This window comes from Drosophila grimshawi, unplaced genomic scaffold (genome assembly GCF_018153295.1).
Source record: "Drosophila grimshawi isolate 15287-2541.00 unplaced genomic scaffold, ASM1815329v1 contig_311, whole genome shotgun sequence".
Lineage (NCBI taxonomy): Eukaryota > Metazoa > Arthropoda > Insecta > Diptera > Drosophilidae > Drosophila > Drosophila grimshawi.
Window position 1 is genome coordinate 20,433,413 of NW_025063098.1, and position 17,063 is coordinate 20,450,475.

General features: G+C 41.8%; 1 protein-coding gene across 2 annotated transcripts in view; it reads left to right on the forward strand.

Annotated features, from left to right (window-relative positions):
* Window positions 1-14,139, forward strand: part of LOC6567207 — a 30,684-nt gene extending 16,545 nt beyond the window's left edge. Inside the window, exons 1-10 of one of the 2 annotated variants that reach the window (XM_032740255.2) lie at window positions 576-963; window positions 7,057-7,185; window positions 7,344-7,624; window positions 9,934-10,150; window positions 11,161-11,310; window positions 11,388-11,531; window positions 11,758-12,063; window positions 12,691-12,959; window positions 13,020-13,308; window positions 13,404-14,139. In XM_032740255.2, coding sequence (XP_032596146.1) covers window positions 780-963; window positions 7,057-7,185; window positions 7,344-7,624; window positions 9,934-10,150; window positions 11,161-11,310; window positions 11,388-11,531; window positions 11,758-12,063; window positions 12,691-12,959; window positions 13,020-13,308; window positions 13,404-13,759 — 2,325 coding nt within the window. In that variant the 5' untranslated portion in view covers window positions 576-779 and the 3' untranslated portion in view covers window positions 13,760-14,139. Of the gene's footprint in view, window positions 1-575; window positions 964-7,056; window positions 7,186-7,343; window positions 7,625-9,933; window positions 10,151-11,160; window positions 11,311-11,387; window positions 11,532-11,757; window positions 12,064-12,690; window positions 12,960-13,019; window positions 13,309-13,403 lie in introns of those variants that run through there. The other variant, XM_032740256.2, reaches the window with a different exon arrangement.
* The last annotated feature ends 2,924 nt before the right edge of the window (window positions 14,140-17,063 follow it).

Genomic DNA, 17,063 nt, shown 5'->3' on the forward strand with positions numbered 1-17,063 from the left:
CACGTTGGGGAGTTTGTCCTGTTATTGTCAATTGAATTGCCAACTGCCCCAATTTAATTCGTTTACAGGATCGTCATGCATGGTGCCGGCTATGATTGCCGGCAGCAATTGTGCGTGAAAGGAGGGTGGATGGGATGGTGGTGGCGTTGTTCACTTCCCATGACGATGGCAATACAATTTGATTACCTGCAGTGCAATCGGCATCGGCATCGGCATCGGCGTCGGCGTCGGTGAATTGGTTGCTGGTTTTCACTGCGCGTCTGTGTGCATTATTGAACGACATTTTGGGCGAACTCGCATTCCAATCCAGATTGATAATAAATGCGGAATTGTATTGCGTTTCTTTTTTTCCTGCGCCGTAACAGAAAATTGTGAAATTCGTGCACTTCCTGCGACGCAAGCAACAAATGTGACAATCGACTGCTAACAAACCAGACAAAATAACAAAATAACAAAAAAAACAAAAAATAAATAAAAATAAAACAAAATAGTCGAGAGCCAAGAACAACCAGGAAAACGCTCGCGGCGAGTCAAATTGAAACAAACTGGCATCCGGTCGGAAAAAGTACGAAAGCGAAAACGAAAACAAAAATACGAAAATCAATATTATAAAATTTATGCAACTGTCGATCGCATTGGCGTTTATAAAACCCCAAAAAGAAAATTCCATGCGAGATTGCAACTGTTCAGGATTCCGTCAGTGGTGCTGGTGGTGCGCTTGTGGTTGCTGCTTGGCCGAGCCGGCAGAGTGCCAAAAGTGTCTGTAATGCCGCAAGCCGATGCTGGTTAAAGCACGTCGCACAGTAACCAAAGCTAGGCCAGCCGGCGGCAGCATTTGGAGCATTTGCTCAACTCACAGGATAATGGATAAAACGAGGACAAAGTGTTTAATGTTGTCCTTTCTGTGCGCACTGAGTGCGGCCAGCGCCGAGGGCGAAATAATATTTCGCATTGATCCTTTGGGTAAGCAAATATCTTGTTAATGGCAACGCAGATAAACCGCAATCATATGTTAATTAAGCATCCTTATGCCAATGTTATAGCATCCATTACTTATACATGCAGACGAGCAAATTGGATGAGAATAACGTGAGCGAAATGATTAAATAGAGCGGCATAAAATTCCATTTAGTACGCTAGTAAAATTTCACAAAATGCCTAACAACCCAAGGATATGGATGACATGTGGCAATTTCCGGTCCCATTTACTGCTCTCCCGCTGGCTTAGCCGTTTGCTTATGCTTATGCCACAAATATAACTGTCATCTCCCCGTGGTCCTTAAATCTATTCATTTACATACGCCGGCATAAGTACATGACAACTAAATGTAAATTCTCAAGATACTTTTATACGAGTTTATCAGCATATCCACAAGATTTCAACTGTCTCGCATATTTAAGGCCAGAGATTTACGAATTCTGTAGGTAATTCTTTTCCGGCGCCCGGTCTTATCTAATGCGCATACATTTCCGTCGTATGAGCAAATATATTTCATAGCCCATCAGTTAAAGCAAACTCTCTGCGCGAGCTCATAAATTTAATACTCTCAATTACGCAAAGTAATGTTTGTCTCGAGATTTTTTTTTCGGAACGACTTCGACATTTCATCACTTGTCGGTGAAGTGATGAACAAAAAAAACTTTTAACAACGAGACGCAGTGCGTCCAAATGTTGAGTTTGTACCACACAGACACACACACACACACACGCGCATACGCCACAAGTCCCCTTTTCCCTTATGTCATGAGTGGAATCTGTTGTACGACGGTAAATTTTTGGTTTGGCGGATGTGACAGAAAAGCTAAAAGTATAAATGTATGCAGGTATACATCTATACATACAGTATACAAATATGCATATGTGACCCACTCTTCCTCTCCTGATTCCATGTCTACCGACCGCAGCCGAATGCCCGGCGAGTCTGTCAGTCGCCCAGCCATCCTTATATGACAAACATGTTCATAAAGTTTGTTTTTGTTTGCGCCGTGCTGCTGTTGTGCTTAAAGACGGATAAACTGCGGACGGATGGAAATGTGCAAAGTTTTCACAAAGTATTAAAAAAGCTCGTAAAATGTCATAAAACTTTTGTTTCCTCTGGATTAGACCGGAGTCCACTACAAAACCCGAGCTGGAAACAAAGCAACTGCCGGCAACAACTGAAAATATTATGACTAAATTTTACAATTCACATTTTTATTCTTTATTATTTTTTACGCTGCACCTTAACAATGACTCATTTCCACGGAAACCCAAAGTTACAAGCACTCCTTTCAGCGCAGCAGTCCAATTGTATAGAGAGAAAGAATAAAAAAAACTAAAAACTATAAAAAAGTATAAACTGATGCTGTTCAATTGTGGTCTTAATTTAATTTTCTTATGATGACTACGACTTAGTATTATTATTTTATGGCATAATCGATACTATTTGGCTCGGCCAAACACAGATGCCAAATATTAAATTTCATTTAATTAGATTTATTTGTACAGGATACAGAATTGAGTGGGTGCTGGGCACAACAGATACATATCATGTTTTATTAGTTTGGGTTTGCAGGGCAAAAATGTCGGAACGCCAATTTGGCTCCGAGCTTCGTTCAACAACAGTATCAACAGTGGCAAATTCCCATTTATTAAGCAAGTCAAATGGGACAATAAAATATGGAATCTACCAGTGGAATGGGCAGCCCAAAAACCAGACTAACAAAAAGAAACTAACAAAATTTTTGCATGAGAATCGGAAAGAGGCAAACAGGACAGCCGCAACATCAAAGCGGCAAGTGCGAAACCCGGACGGATAAGGGTAAAGGCGAGGCGACTCTTAGCTCAGAGAGTCGGTGCTATGTAGGGAGACCACACCCCTGCCCCGGGCAAATACATGAGAATAAATCAAAACAAATCAATTTCTTCTGCGCCATTGACTCGGCAAACTCCCGATGACAGTTGCTTGCCTTGTTGTTGCTCCACATTGAATCCCGTTGGCAGAGCTGGGCATTCAATCGAGAATTGGCTGTCCCAAAGCTTCGTCTTGGCTGTTGACAGTGTATATCCAGGGGACGGCTGGCAAGTCTCCCTTGATGCGGATGCGGGCGGGCAGCACAGCCAGCAAATAGTAGTAACAACTAAATCGGGGCTAAGAGAAGACAGTTGATGCCAAGGCCTGCGGAGCTCCACTGAGATTCGGTGAGCCGAAAAACTAAAACAAATTGTCGATGTATGAACACAGAGAAATATTGCCCATTACGCAATACATGCGATGGAATAAATTCATATCTGAATGCATCCGTATATCAAAACTCTGACAATTTTCTTGAATCCACATCACACGCTTGCGCTGCATTCGAAAAACAGAAGCGAACTCCAATCCTGCTTGGGATGTCATAAATTGTGATTTTAATATAGCGGACAAACGCAGCTGTTCCCAAGCTTCGTCGATGATTAATAACTGAAATATTTTCCACTCAACTAGTTTGACTTTGCGATTGGTGAAAGAATCACTTTAATCGCTTGAATTTGAGATTATCAGTTACTCATCGACTGAAGAGGGTTCATCAATACTTATTTACTGTTGTCAAAATAACAGGGCTCAAGTGGAGAAATACCTTTTTCTTTCTACCTTTTTATGTCTATGTATAGGTTTTAGGACGAGCCAGCCTCAGTGTCAACAATATGCTTAGAGAAAAATATAACAAAATAATATGAAAAATAAAAAAAATGTTTGTGCTTACTGAAGAAGAAATCGGCTTTGTTTTTGTATTTTTCTCTTACACTTACTCTGTTGTTAATCCCGAAATATCAAATATTTGACAACTGTTAGCTTAGCTTGCCATTTCAATAATCGATTAGAGAGCAGGAGAGAGAGAGAGAGAGATTGGGAAAGGTGACCTAGATAATTGAAAGACCCCCGAAGTTAAGATTTTCAACAAATACAAACCACACAGGTTTTCAATTTTATTGGCCACAAAAATACATTTCGCAAGGGTACCAGCATCTGCTTTGAAAGGCATTTTATAATAGATTTCATTCAATGCGCTGACATAATCCCATACACACATACATATATAGTATGTGTAGATATAAATATTCAATTGTTATCTGCTTTGAAGCAAGCGCTCAGATGCCAGCACTGTATCATTACGTTGTGGAGTGAGAACGTAGCCCATATATATTTAAATTATTCAAAAGTATGTAAAGCGATGCGGTGCACATGTCGAAAACGCACACCCACACACACACACACACACACACACACACACACACACACACTTGGACCTCACAAGTTGAGAAAGTAACGTTCAAAACAAATTTCATGCTCGGCAGTTTGCTGTCCTGACACCCTTCCCGACAGCTCCTGTCACCCGGAAGGCTCGTAAACGGGCGGTCTTTAAGAGTGAGAGAGAGCCTGCCACCGGCAACTGTCTGGAACGCTTTCAATTCCAAATCAAATGAAAAGTTTCATGCAAGCGCCTCAAAAGTGCGCCATCATCCAACTAGTGGCCAGTCAGTGGAGACACGAGTATATATGTATAAGTATACTATATAAGTACATATATATCACCTACCTATATACTTTTGTCTGTTTTGGGGGCAAACCGCAAGGTCAAAGGGACTTTTGTTATTTTTTTATTTTTTTTTATTGTGTTTTCAATTTAAGCAACCCGCTGAAAAAACACTTTCACTTTAAAAGGTAAACTTTTTGGAGTCTGCTGTATATGGATTGGGGGATTCTTTGGTTTGGAGTTGAGGGCAGGGCAGGCGATTCCGAATTTTATAGCCGGGCGCAAAGCGAACTTTTATTTGGATTCACTCCATGGCAAAGTGATTCGATTGCCAAAGTCAAATGGCACCAATAAAAACTTCAGAGACTTTCGCTTCCGACCGGCAACGGTTAGCACATTCAGTCAAGGACCAACGGAACCATTCGAAAGTTTCCCCTAGACCAGCAACCCGGTTGCAAAGTCATAACAATTAATTTCATGTACCGCCAGCTGTCGCAAGTGTACAATAACAGAGATATGAACATCGGGGCGAGTGCTTCAAGTATACAGCAAAATCAAGAACGCATATGCGAATAACATAGAAATGTAGAAATTTAATAAGCTTTCTGTAAGAGCAGACTTAAAATACTCGCCGGTCTCTCGACAGGACAGGACTGTAGACTAAGAAGTTAGTAGCGGAATATGCTGATTTTGACATATCCGATTGTCCGATTGTGTTGCCTTAGCCTTAGGAGAAAATTGTGTATATTAGGGAAACATGTCGTAAGCTCGGAAGAGGTACAAGCATTCAGTCCTACAAAAAAACAGAATTTGTTCAGGAAACAGATTACCATGTGTAATAATAATAATAATAATAATAATAATGTAGATCTTTATGAATTGAATATTAAATGTATCTGTACATATTAATAATATGTCAGGGCAGAGAACCAATGAATTGTTTTCCTCTATTAATCTACTCGGACACTAGGTTGAAGCACTAATTTGGCCTGTCCTTGTGGTCCACTTGCATCCGAGTGATGGGCCGGACCGATATGCGCGACTTGAAATTTATTGTCAGTGGGCGTCACCCTGCCATTTGGCCCTTTAACTGTTTGGCCATGGCCTAGGCAACGGTTTCTCCCATGATTATAGTATTTACATATATATATGTATATAGTATATAGAATATGTATTTGTGGAAATAATTACGGCCAGCGTTGTGTGTGTTGCCAGTAGCGAAATCGCACCATTTAAATATAATTTATGGCTTGCAATATAAATCAGTCGCCCGTCGCCAGTCAGCCAGCACTGGGCTGCAATATCCTCAATCTCAGTGTCTTTTTCATCCACTCACATTCACACCCACATCCACATCGACGACGCTGGCTGACACGCCCCTGCCATGGGCAGTCATCAAAAACAAAACCAATTCGCACGCGCAGCTCCCCAAACTCATTAGAGATAAAATGCCGACCGAGAAATAAGCGGTAACGGCTAAATTATATTCCATGCCCCAATTTCAGCCATGTATTATACTGTATAGATATATATATATATAAAGCATATACATATATATATGTACATCCGCATCCGCAACTGTTTCGCTGTTGAAGTTGCTCAACTGATAGATGGGTTTTTCCATTTTTTTAGTTTTGGTTAGTTTATGTGATATTGCTGGAAATGGTTTTATTACAGCATCTAATTAATCATACGAATCAATGAAAATTATATATATATATCTATATATATACAAATATTTAACCATCTGCATACTTTGCTTTTAGATAGCGTACTTTACAGCAGCATACCCTCGAGTAGGAGCTGTGGTCTAAAGTACTAAAGTACAAAAGAGGAAAACCAAAATATTTTCCAAGAATTTCGTATACTTTTGCTCGCAGAGAAGAGCACCCAAGGGAGCTCGAGCACTGGCGCGCTAAAAATGTGCACTTCGCGCCTTGTTCGAAGTGCGGAAGCGCATCTCTACCGTTCCCCTCAGACACTTCCACCTTGCCACACCCAAACTTAAGCCTAACTGCGACTGAGCTACTTGACGGCATTTTGCAGAGTGCCGTTGCCACAACTTCATTGAGTGAGTTGCTTCATTTTGGAACAGCGCAGAACCTTCAATGTTTCACCAACGTTGCCTCTTGATTGCTCAGGTGGATGAGTGGCTGGCTTGGTGTTCGCAACACGGCCTCCACTTTAATCGCCCCATGCAGCCACAGAGTTGAGTTCTCTTTTTAAAGGGAATGAGAAAAACTGAACGACAGCATCCTGTCATTTTTAATTAATTTCTTAATTAGTTTGCGTTTAAATCTGGCCACTAGTAGGATATCGATAATTCGGTTGCGTGTAGATTAAATAAGCTCATTACTTTTATCATCGTCAGATTATAAACATATGTATTGCCATTTATGGTTTTAAATGATTAAAAAAGAAAGAATTAAATTAATTATGGATTTCAATTTGTCCTCCTCTTGTTTGTTTTTCGTATGTGTCTTACTGAATGCCAACGGATGGTTTGATGGTTAAATAAATGGAACATCGCTGTGCATCCATGCCACGTGCCGTGAACAGCTCTTTTATCGGCCACACTGCGCACATATCAGAAAGCGGCCTGCGATACGGATCAGGTGGTAATTGCATGCCCGCGCGGCACAAGCATTTCAATTGAATTTGCCCAGTACAATAAGTTCGTGGCGAAAGGTAAGTGCCGTACACCCCCCCACTATCACTCTCTCTCTCTCTCTCTCTGCCTCGCGTGCGCTCTTTCTCTCTATCTATATCCCGAGAGAGCCATCCTTGGGCTATTTATTCGCAACACGTCTGCCATTTCGTGCTTTATGTTTATTTCACTTGTTCAGATGGCTACAGCATTGAGGAGTTATGCCCCATCACCGGCACCGTTAGACCTGAGATTCGTGGCAAGGCCAAGTATTTGCTGCGTGGTTCTACCTTTGGCTCCACTTCGCAAAAGGTGCCCGCCAATCGCTATATGAATGGTGGCTACGGATTAGGGGCAATGGCCATGGAAGTTCCCACCAGCACCAGTAATCTAAGTGCAACCAACACCGAATCTTCAGCAGACGATGCTCAGAAGGGCGAAAACTCTTCCGAAAGTTGCATGTGGCCAAATGCTCTGCAGGTAAGTCAGCAGCGTTTACTGTGAGTTTTACAAAGCGCTGAACGAGGTGCATTAAAAATTACAAAAAAGAAAACAAACAAAAAAATGGTTCAAGGTAACTAAAAAATAAAGCAAACTGAGAGGTAATCCAATTTTGGATGGCTGTCGCAAAGAAAACTGCAAGATGCTAAGGAATGTTGAAGCAACCCAAACCTAAAATAATACGAAAAGAGATAAATGCAAAAATGTTTAGATTTTTGTGCTTCCACTGTAAGCAATAAATACTATCGTAGCACTACTGAAACGAAGATTGTATTACTGCAAATTTATTCGAATTATGTCACTTTGTAGAAACTGAGTAATTGCAACATGTCAGAATTCCTTTGGGTGTGCTTAAGCTCACATTTTGCAGTTGCCTAAATGTCGTTTAAAATTCCAGTTGCCTTCAAAAGGATAAGGGAAATGCGTTCAGAAGACATTCCAGAATAACGCTTCCAATTCATTAAACATTTCAGTTGCCTTTTCCGACATCTGAACGCATCCTTTGAACCCAAAGTCGTTGACAGCAAATGAAAATGAATTTAAATTTGCTGCAAATTCAAGAAACGTAGAAAACAATACGGGACAGCTGAATTCGTTTCGGTCTTAATGTTCGTTAAAATTGACAGTAGGAGCTATTACATACAATTCATACATACATACATACATACATACATACACAGATATATACATACATACACAGATACATACATACATAAGTATAGGACCCAAATGAACAGCATGCGTAGCGCAAATAACATTGACGAAGGCCAAATGTTGCCTTTGTGTCAAAGTCAATGCGTTGTCTGGCATGTCGGCCTACCCGCTGTGTTGGCCAAGATGCCTTCACGTCCCATGGGGTATCATTAGGCCGGGCAGCGATCCCAAAAGTTTCAGATGAACAGCGCCAACATGGCGCTTAAAATGGCTACCGCAGCATATAATTTCTCGCATAGTTTTTTTTTCTTTCATTTCCGCCATTGTTCAACGGGCTGTTTTCGTTGTTCATCACTCGATTTTTTGTTTCTTTTTTGTTTCATTTTTGTTGTTGTCCGTTGTTCGTTGTTCGTTGTGAAAGCTTCTTTTTCCCTCTCCATTGCTTTGATGCCCTGCAGGGTGTTGCTGTTGTCACTGTCGCTGTCGTTGTTATTAAATTTTGTGACGACTCGTCCAACGGCTGACAGTGCCAAGCAAATCTCAACCTGCTTTTACTAAGCCTGTGCTCTGTCTGTTCATCTGTTCGTCTGTTCGTCAGTCCGTCGGGCTGTCCCCAACGACCAGTGCTGTCAACGCAAGATAGTGAAAAATAACTTGAAAATAAACAGTTAATACTCGCGCTGCAAATTACGAGACAACAACAGTCGTGTGATATCCGCGGTCTTTTTGTGTTGGGCCGGAACTGGACGTGTCTGCCTGCTGTCTGCAGCACTAAATAGAACGGTAAACAAAGCAGAAATCCTAATTTAATTCTCTGCAAAATGCAGATCGTTAGCAACAATATGGCTCTTGATTGAATAGATGCCAACCATTTGATGAACTACAACATGTTGTATAACAAATGAATACAAAGTGTATGACTGCCATGCGTTAGTCTAGGTTTATTTCAATTAAGAATGATGCTGGGAAAAAGCGTAGACAAGTTATTTAAAAAGGTTTACAAAAGCAATATATAAACTTGTACGTGAAACCGCAGTGAATATCTACGAGTGAGTACTAACCTAGGTGAGTACCTAACAGTGTGTATCGAAGTGGATACTTACACACTTTTAAACCAATGGCCATCTGTCAATATTCATTGGACCGTTGAATATCGCGCAAGCAACAAAATATGTTATTGTCACGAGTTCTCTGAAACAAACAAAGAAAAAATAAGCGTTGACATTGTGCAATTTCGTGATTTCATTCAATCAATCCACGGCGATAGATGTTTATAGTACTAGTGAGTATCCAGCTGGTTAGTTGTTGCTTATTAACCTTATATGACATATTTTACTTGACAAAGTTTGATCAAATCATCAACTGAAGCACAAATAAATATTGAAAAGAAGCTCAAACACAACTCGGAACACCTCAATTACATTTTTAATGCAAATATTTTATTTCAATTTGAAAAGTTTACAATTTCCGCTCAGTTCCTGAACTCGTTCACTTTTCAGCTTCTTCTGTTTGTACACTAATACGACAGAGTACCAAGTAAAAGAAAAAAGAAATTGGAAAACTAAACTGTAACTGATTTTTCGTTCTTCTTCTTCTTCGTTCTCTTACCTTTGTTCTCTTCTCCCCGCTTACAGTACTCACTGCTGCAGACTGTTGTGGAGGCCTGCCAGAAGAAGAAGCACTGCAAGTTTCACGGCTCCCCGCAGTTTTACGGATTGGGCGCCAGCGGTGTGGGCGATGCATCCGGCACCAGCAGCTATCACAGCAGCACGGCCAGCTCCAATGCAATCAGCAACGACCCCTGTCCCAAGCGCCGAAAAATTGTCGAGGTCGCCTACAAATGTCGTCCATGTAAGTAGCACAGTTGCAGCGCAAATTTTGTTTAATTTGGTTGAATTTATTGGGCGTGCAAAAGTACACGTAAACCAGCCAACAAATTCTGTATACAAGCACAACGGTTGCGCAAACTGAGCTGAACAATCTCAACTGCCGGAATCGACACACAAGCGTCCAGCCGAACGAGTTGGACGAGAGTTGGCTTTATCCAGACTTTTAGGTTTTTCGACAGGGTGGTGTAGGATGGAGTGTGGGTGGGACGGGGAATTGTCAGGGTGTAGCGAAAGGTCCTCGACTAGTCGCACGTTCTGCAGCATACAACGACAATATTTTGCGAAACAAGTATGGTTGGCACAGACGCTTACAGACCCACCCAGCCACACAGGCATCCAGACAACAAGTTTAGCGTGGCTGTTGTGTGTTCCAAAAATGCACTCAGGTGGAAAGAAAGCAACGGCTCTCGGGCGAGTATCGACTAGTCCGTTAGCACTAAACAGCAGTTGAGGGCCGGGTATATCCCAGCAGGCAGGAGGCAGGCAAGCGTATCGAATTCGAACTGGCGTAGCAATGCCAACGGCAACTGCGCCCTACAGCCCATTGCCAGTCCAATAGCATTTTGCACGTGCATGTATAACTTGGAAACAAAAAACACCATCGACGATGGAAAATTAAGTTTACGCGCAGCGTGCGGCGCATAGCCCCAAACAGCCATCGGGGCCATCGAGGGCTTCACAACTGCAGTGCATGTGCTGCGTCATTTCCGACGGAATATTTGGAATATTTGTTGTTGAATCTCAAGTAACCCTAATGATGCGCACACAATGAACTAAACGAACAACTGAAGCCCTTCAATTACATAGCTTTCAATCGTTGATTATCATGATCATTAATTTGTGGAGAACAAAGATGTAGCAAAATTCGCGTGTTTCTATTGTGAGATAAGGATAATCAAAGTATATGCGAAGCAAGAATCATACACAAAGCATCTAGAGATAATGTTACCTTTTGCGTCTCGGTTGTTGTAGATGAGTTCCGGAGCAAGGTTGCCTGTCATAATGATGTCGCACAGCTGGAATGCAATCCGTATTCGCGGATAGCCCTTTACAGTGCCAGCTTTGGACGCACCGAATATGAAAGCATTCAGTGTCCGCAGCCGCAGGGTGTCCGCGAAGAGAGTAAGTTTTGATTTTTTATGTGGGGTGCATCAATTAAGCCGATGATTAACCTCTGTTCTATAACTTCCCCTTAACAGCATGTCTAGCCTCGTTCGCAACGGAGACGGTGATGCAAATTTGCCATGGACGAAGGCGCTGCAACTTGGCTGCCGATGCGAATACCTTTGGCACGCCATGCCAACCAAACTCGCGAATGTATTTGAAAGTTGTTTACACATGCGGTAAGTAGGACGTGGGAAAAGTCGAGGGGCGTTTGGTCCTGCCACTCAGAATGATTTAGGGCTCGCCTTTGTTGGCGCTTTGCATCCCATCGCATCGCATCGCATGGTATCGCGCGTCAGAGCGCAAGATTGATGTCTGGTGCTTGGCGTCCGACCCTCCGTTACCGGTGACTTGGCCACATGATTTATGTTGCTCGTTTGGGTGCTCTATGTCTTTGTTCCATAGTGCCGAAGCAAGTGCTAAAGGAGAGCAATGAGTCAGATGTGGAGGCTGACGAGACGGAGGACTTTGAGGGCGACATCAACGACCTGTATGACGATGATCTCATCTACAAGGAGTCAGAGGCCATACCCAAATTGTACAGTAATACAACTAAAACAGCGCAAGGCAATGGAACCAGCGGCACCGGACTCGCAGCCAACGCAAATCCAGATGGCATTCGCCCCGCGGCAAACAGCTCACTGGACACAGATGCGGATGGTAGCGGCGTCAATCCGGTGATGACACATAGCGCTGACTTAAGTCTAGAGGGTAAGTCCAATTTGACATGACCTAAACGTTAGGTTACATTTACAGTAATAGAAACAAGACAAGATGGCTTTCATAGGCAAGCCGAATTTCATACCCTTGCTGACCGATTGCACCAATGGGAGCTATAAGATATAGTGGTCTGATGTTGATGATTTTTTCCCAAAATGTGGGAAGCAACATGAAACTATTGATTTGGGTATTAGTAGGTCGGTAAACAAAAAAGTTGTTTGGTACACGAACTCAGCTTTCGTCCAATTGTTTAGCTTACAAAGTTAACGACCAAAAAACTTTGCCCTCTGCAAGGGTATACAAAATAAGTCAGCGCCAGTCCACTGCCAGTGTCACGTTTCCCGGAATTTTGGCAACCGGGGGCCTTATGTGAAACACCCTCGAATCGTTGGCATAATCCCTAAAGGACTCATTGTCACAATGGAAGTCGCAGACTTTTTACGAATGTCAAATCCTGTTTGCAAACAAACAGCTTTAAATTCGACTTAAATTCAATTCGAAATAAGACACGACCGGGCTTATGGTGCCCTTATTAGGCAAATCCTAGGCTCAAGTACAATTTTTTTTTATGAAAACACATTTTCCAACTCCATGCCATTCCCAAATTGTGCTCCACAGACGACCAGCAGCGCCTCTATTTGTATTTGTTAATTGTTGGATCGGTTGGGGTGCTGTTCTCCATTGTTATTGTGGCCACGCGACTAGTGCTTCAGAAGCGCCGGATGGCCAGTGATACGCATTCCAACTCTTCGACCAAGGGCGGCGGGAACGGTGTATTGGCCGACGAGACAACCATTCCAAGCGGATTCAACGACACCATTTCGGAAATAGACGCTGACATTGATCTTACCACTTCCATACCAGTGCCGAGTGTATCCAAGAACGAGGTGGGTAGCCCTGCTCATCTCTATTCATCAGTCAATTCCATCTATCATCTGCCACTGCAGAACTACATAACCTACGCGCCAGCCGGCAGCTTATACGCTGGTCTAGCGCCCAGTCAGTTGGCTACAGTTGGCGGATCATGTGCGACACCCGGCCTAATCACAAATCCCTTGCTGATGGGTGCACGTCAGTCTCCGGATCTAATTGGCATCAGCCCGAGCAGTTATGTGGCGACGAGCAGTGCCGGCAATGCAACTTCTGGGCAGGCCCCCATGACGAGCATTCTGGCACCAGCGATTGTTATTGGTGCAAACGGTCCTGGTGGAGTTTTGCCCGGCAGCAGTGGCATAAGTAAGTATCTCTTTCAGCCGCAATTCCGAGCCGGTTCATTCGAATTGTGAAGCGAGTTTCGTCAACTGTTTCGCTTGCTTTGCTTTGCTTTGCAGACACTATGGTTCCGCTTACGTCCCTCACTCAATACACAACGGCGCCCACCATTCGCGGTGGCTACATTTTAAACGCCGATGGGATGGGCGTACTCCAGCGGCCTAGCAACTCACCGACGCCGCCTTCCTCTTTAGCCAGCGGATCTCCGGCACATCCGCAGACCCAACAGACGCCGACCACATCGCCGCTGGCCATGACAACGCTAAGTCATGTTCCAGCCCCGGGCACATCAACGTTGCGCCGCACAAAGCCGAATACGACGGCAATGCTTCATTCACAGCTCTCGTATGATGGCACGGCTCCGCGTACTCTCTCAACTGGTTTACCCGTAAGCTCACAGTTTTATTATGGATGACCAAGCATGGGGGACTGTGAGCCACACGTTTACACCACAGCCATCAGCGTGACCTCCCCGAACGTCCATAGTTATGCCAGGCAGAGTGCGACAGGCTCTCAGGCAGAGCCGCCGACTGTCTCCGGTCCAGATGCCGCTCATATGTCGGCACCAACGAGGCCCTAGCCACATGCCTACAATGGAGTAGCAGTGCCATTGAGTACTCCTAGCATAAAAGACAATACAAACCCAGAGGGCGATGAACTAACCCCAGAGACCGAGAGTCATAACCGGAAACAGCTCTAATAACAAGAACAAGAACAACAACAGGTCTGTAAAGAATAAATGGCTTACTCAACCAGTCTGGACAAAATTAGCTGGAGTCTGTTTTTAGAAAAGAAAAAAAAAATAAATATATGTATATATATATATATATATATATATTTATATATATGCATAACTATACTTAAATGGACGAGCTTCCTTTAACTGTAAATTAAATAGTGAATGGAATATACGCATAGCTATTCAGTACGTAGTAGGTCGGCTCCCAGTGGAACGCCAACAAGCAAAGTTAGGCTAGAAAAATCTATCGATTAAGCTTTGAAATGTTGTTTGTGTGAGCAGAATAATCCAACTGAATGAGTGATGAATCCGATATCATTAAATATTTGTTTCATGCAATCCTTGACTCACCAAAATGCTTAATACCACAATTGTTACTATAGTAACGTGAAATCGTTAAAAATGTATGTAATATGCTTCGATGATGCTCCAATTAAGCAGACAATAACCAAGAATCAAGCAGCTTCCTAGCGCACAAAATTATACGGTTGAAAGTTACAAATAAAAACAAATTGCGTGGAGCTCATTTTATGTTATTAATAATGTAAACGCACTCATAAATATAAACACAGATCCTATGAATAAGCGGCAACAGCCTCTAAGAAGAACAGCAACGAGCACACACATACATCATCAAGGAAGCAAACCAGAAACAAAATGCCCAAGGTTGGACAGCAGGGGGAAAACTAATGGCTTGTCAGTGCCGAGCAATGTTGTTGTTCTTCTGCTACACGAGTCCCAAAATTGTATACACATATTTGTGTGTGTGTACATGCATTCCCCATAAATTTTACTATACTCCCTTTTTGTATTAAAACGAATCTTCATAATTGTCCGCACCTATGTGAATGCGAGTGCGAGAGATGTGTGGGCGAGTGCGTAAATGGGAGGGCAAGCTTAAGTTTAGAGTGTGTGCCTGTGCGTGTGACTGCGTGTGAATGTGTGTGTGAGTCTGTGAGTGTGTGTGTTTTATATAGGGCGCCGAGTTTCATAAACGCTACACCGGAAGGATAACCACAACAAAACAAACAAAGGTCATATGTATAGCGAGGCAAAATCATAACTCAAGCGCTGCGTACAACTAGTCGTATGAGTGATTTCGCGTGTATTCATAGTTCATTGGTAGGTATTTGGATATAATGCGCTACAAATGGATGATCGCAATTAATATCCGGACCCAAATGCCTTCGGCTGGGCCATAGAAAGCTGTTGGCCTGCGAGTTAATGGATTGCTCCTGCGTGCCAAGGTGAGTAGGTTGATGATACCTGTGCCTGCATATCTACTTACATACATGTATTTATGTATGTAAATATTTAAGCCCGTGTGAATGTATGTGTGTGTGCGTGTGTGCGTATGCGTGGGTATGCTGCTGCAGACAACATTCTAGTAAATAGTCGTAGTCTCGTGTTTTTTATGGGCAGATCCATATATACTATGTAAATACTATTGTACTATTTGTGTGTGTGTTTCAAGTTTTTTGTTGGTCTAGTCGTCTCTCATCTCTTTGTTAAAGTTGACGTTATAGTTTCAAATGTCAAGTGCCTTCCTAATTAGAATTTAAGTGTATAGTTTCACAAGGTTGGGCTGTATCCAATTAGTATGTACATATAACGGCATATTTAACCCAAATTCATACAACAGTAATACGATTCACGTTTCAAAATAGCCATCAGCGCCCCACTCCCCAATTAGCCAAAGTGTAAATACAATGTTTAGGAAACATAATACAGAATATAGAGCAAAATTAGGCAAACAAAAAAGAAAGGATAGCTGATAGCAATTATAGTGCAGTTGCATGAAAAATGGACCTAAACGTAAATAAAAACTCAATTTACGAGCAAATTGTTATTATATGTTTATTTTTTCGTTTCGTGGTCAGCTATATTTTGCAGTCTTTCCGGTTCGTGAATAGCATATAATAGGATGGGTGTGGCTCAATTAATAAATAACTACAAACACATGGTCACAATAGAGAGGTTATTCATTAAATGTACATATAATATTCGTATTACGCTAAATTTTAGAAAATGACCTCCCCTAAATGCATTATGAATTAGATGTAATCGCAACTATTCGTAAAATAAAATCACTACAAATACTTACAGGCAAATTAATTAAAATCTCAAATGCATTCTGTAATTGAAATTGTACGCCTAGGTACTGATCGGAAAAAATACAAAATGTTCGATAAATTATATGGAAAATGTTAATAAAAACCAATGCATAGTACTAAGTTTGAACTTAAGCTAAACTGTGAATATAATTTTGTTATAGTTAATTTTCACTTATATATTGTATCTTTTATATGTTTCATTTTAAATAAATTTATAGTTCATAAATAAAATACTTACTAAAAAAAAACAACGCAAACACAATTTTTTTCCGAACGAATATTTTGGGTAGGTAAGAAAATAACTTAATCTAATTATCTGTCTTAATTTTAGCTGAGCTTATGGAAATGGCACTGTCTAATTTAGTTCCTTAAGCAAAATTAATCCCCTAAAATGTTTGGTTTCGTTTATTGCTTTCTTTTAGATAATCATACTAAGTACTTACATGAATCTATGTTAAGAACACAAACTAAGTATGCTAGAGGAATCTTGTGCGATTAGTCGATTTTGGAACGGATTCGAATTAACGAAGCGTGAATGAAATCAACTTGGGACTAAGTACACGCCCTCCAGGGGCAAAGACAACACAGCTCGGCCAAACGTGTCTCTGGAACTATTGCGAAATCCGTTCGAGCTGCGAGAAGAGTAAGAAACTGAGTGAAACGAGTGAACAGTTTGATTAAATTTGTTGGCAGCGAAAATTTATGGGAGCACCATGAGCTTTGGCTGCTAATTGGTTTATAAATTAGAATTTCAACGGAACATTAAGCCAGCCATCTCAACCAAATAAGCCCACAACAATTTCAAACACCATCGTAATCAATATTTATTGCGCGCCAACAACAAAGTGGAAAACACTGACTATCAG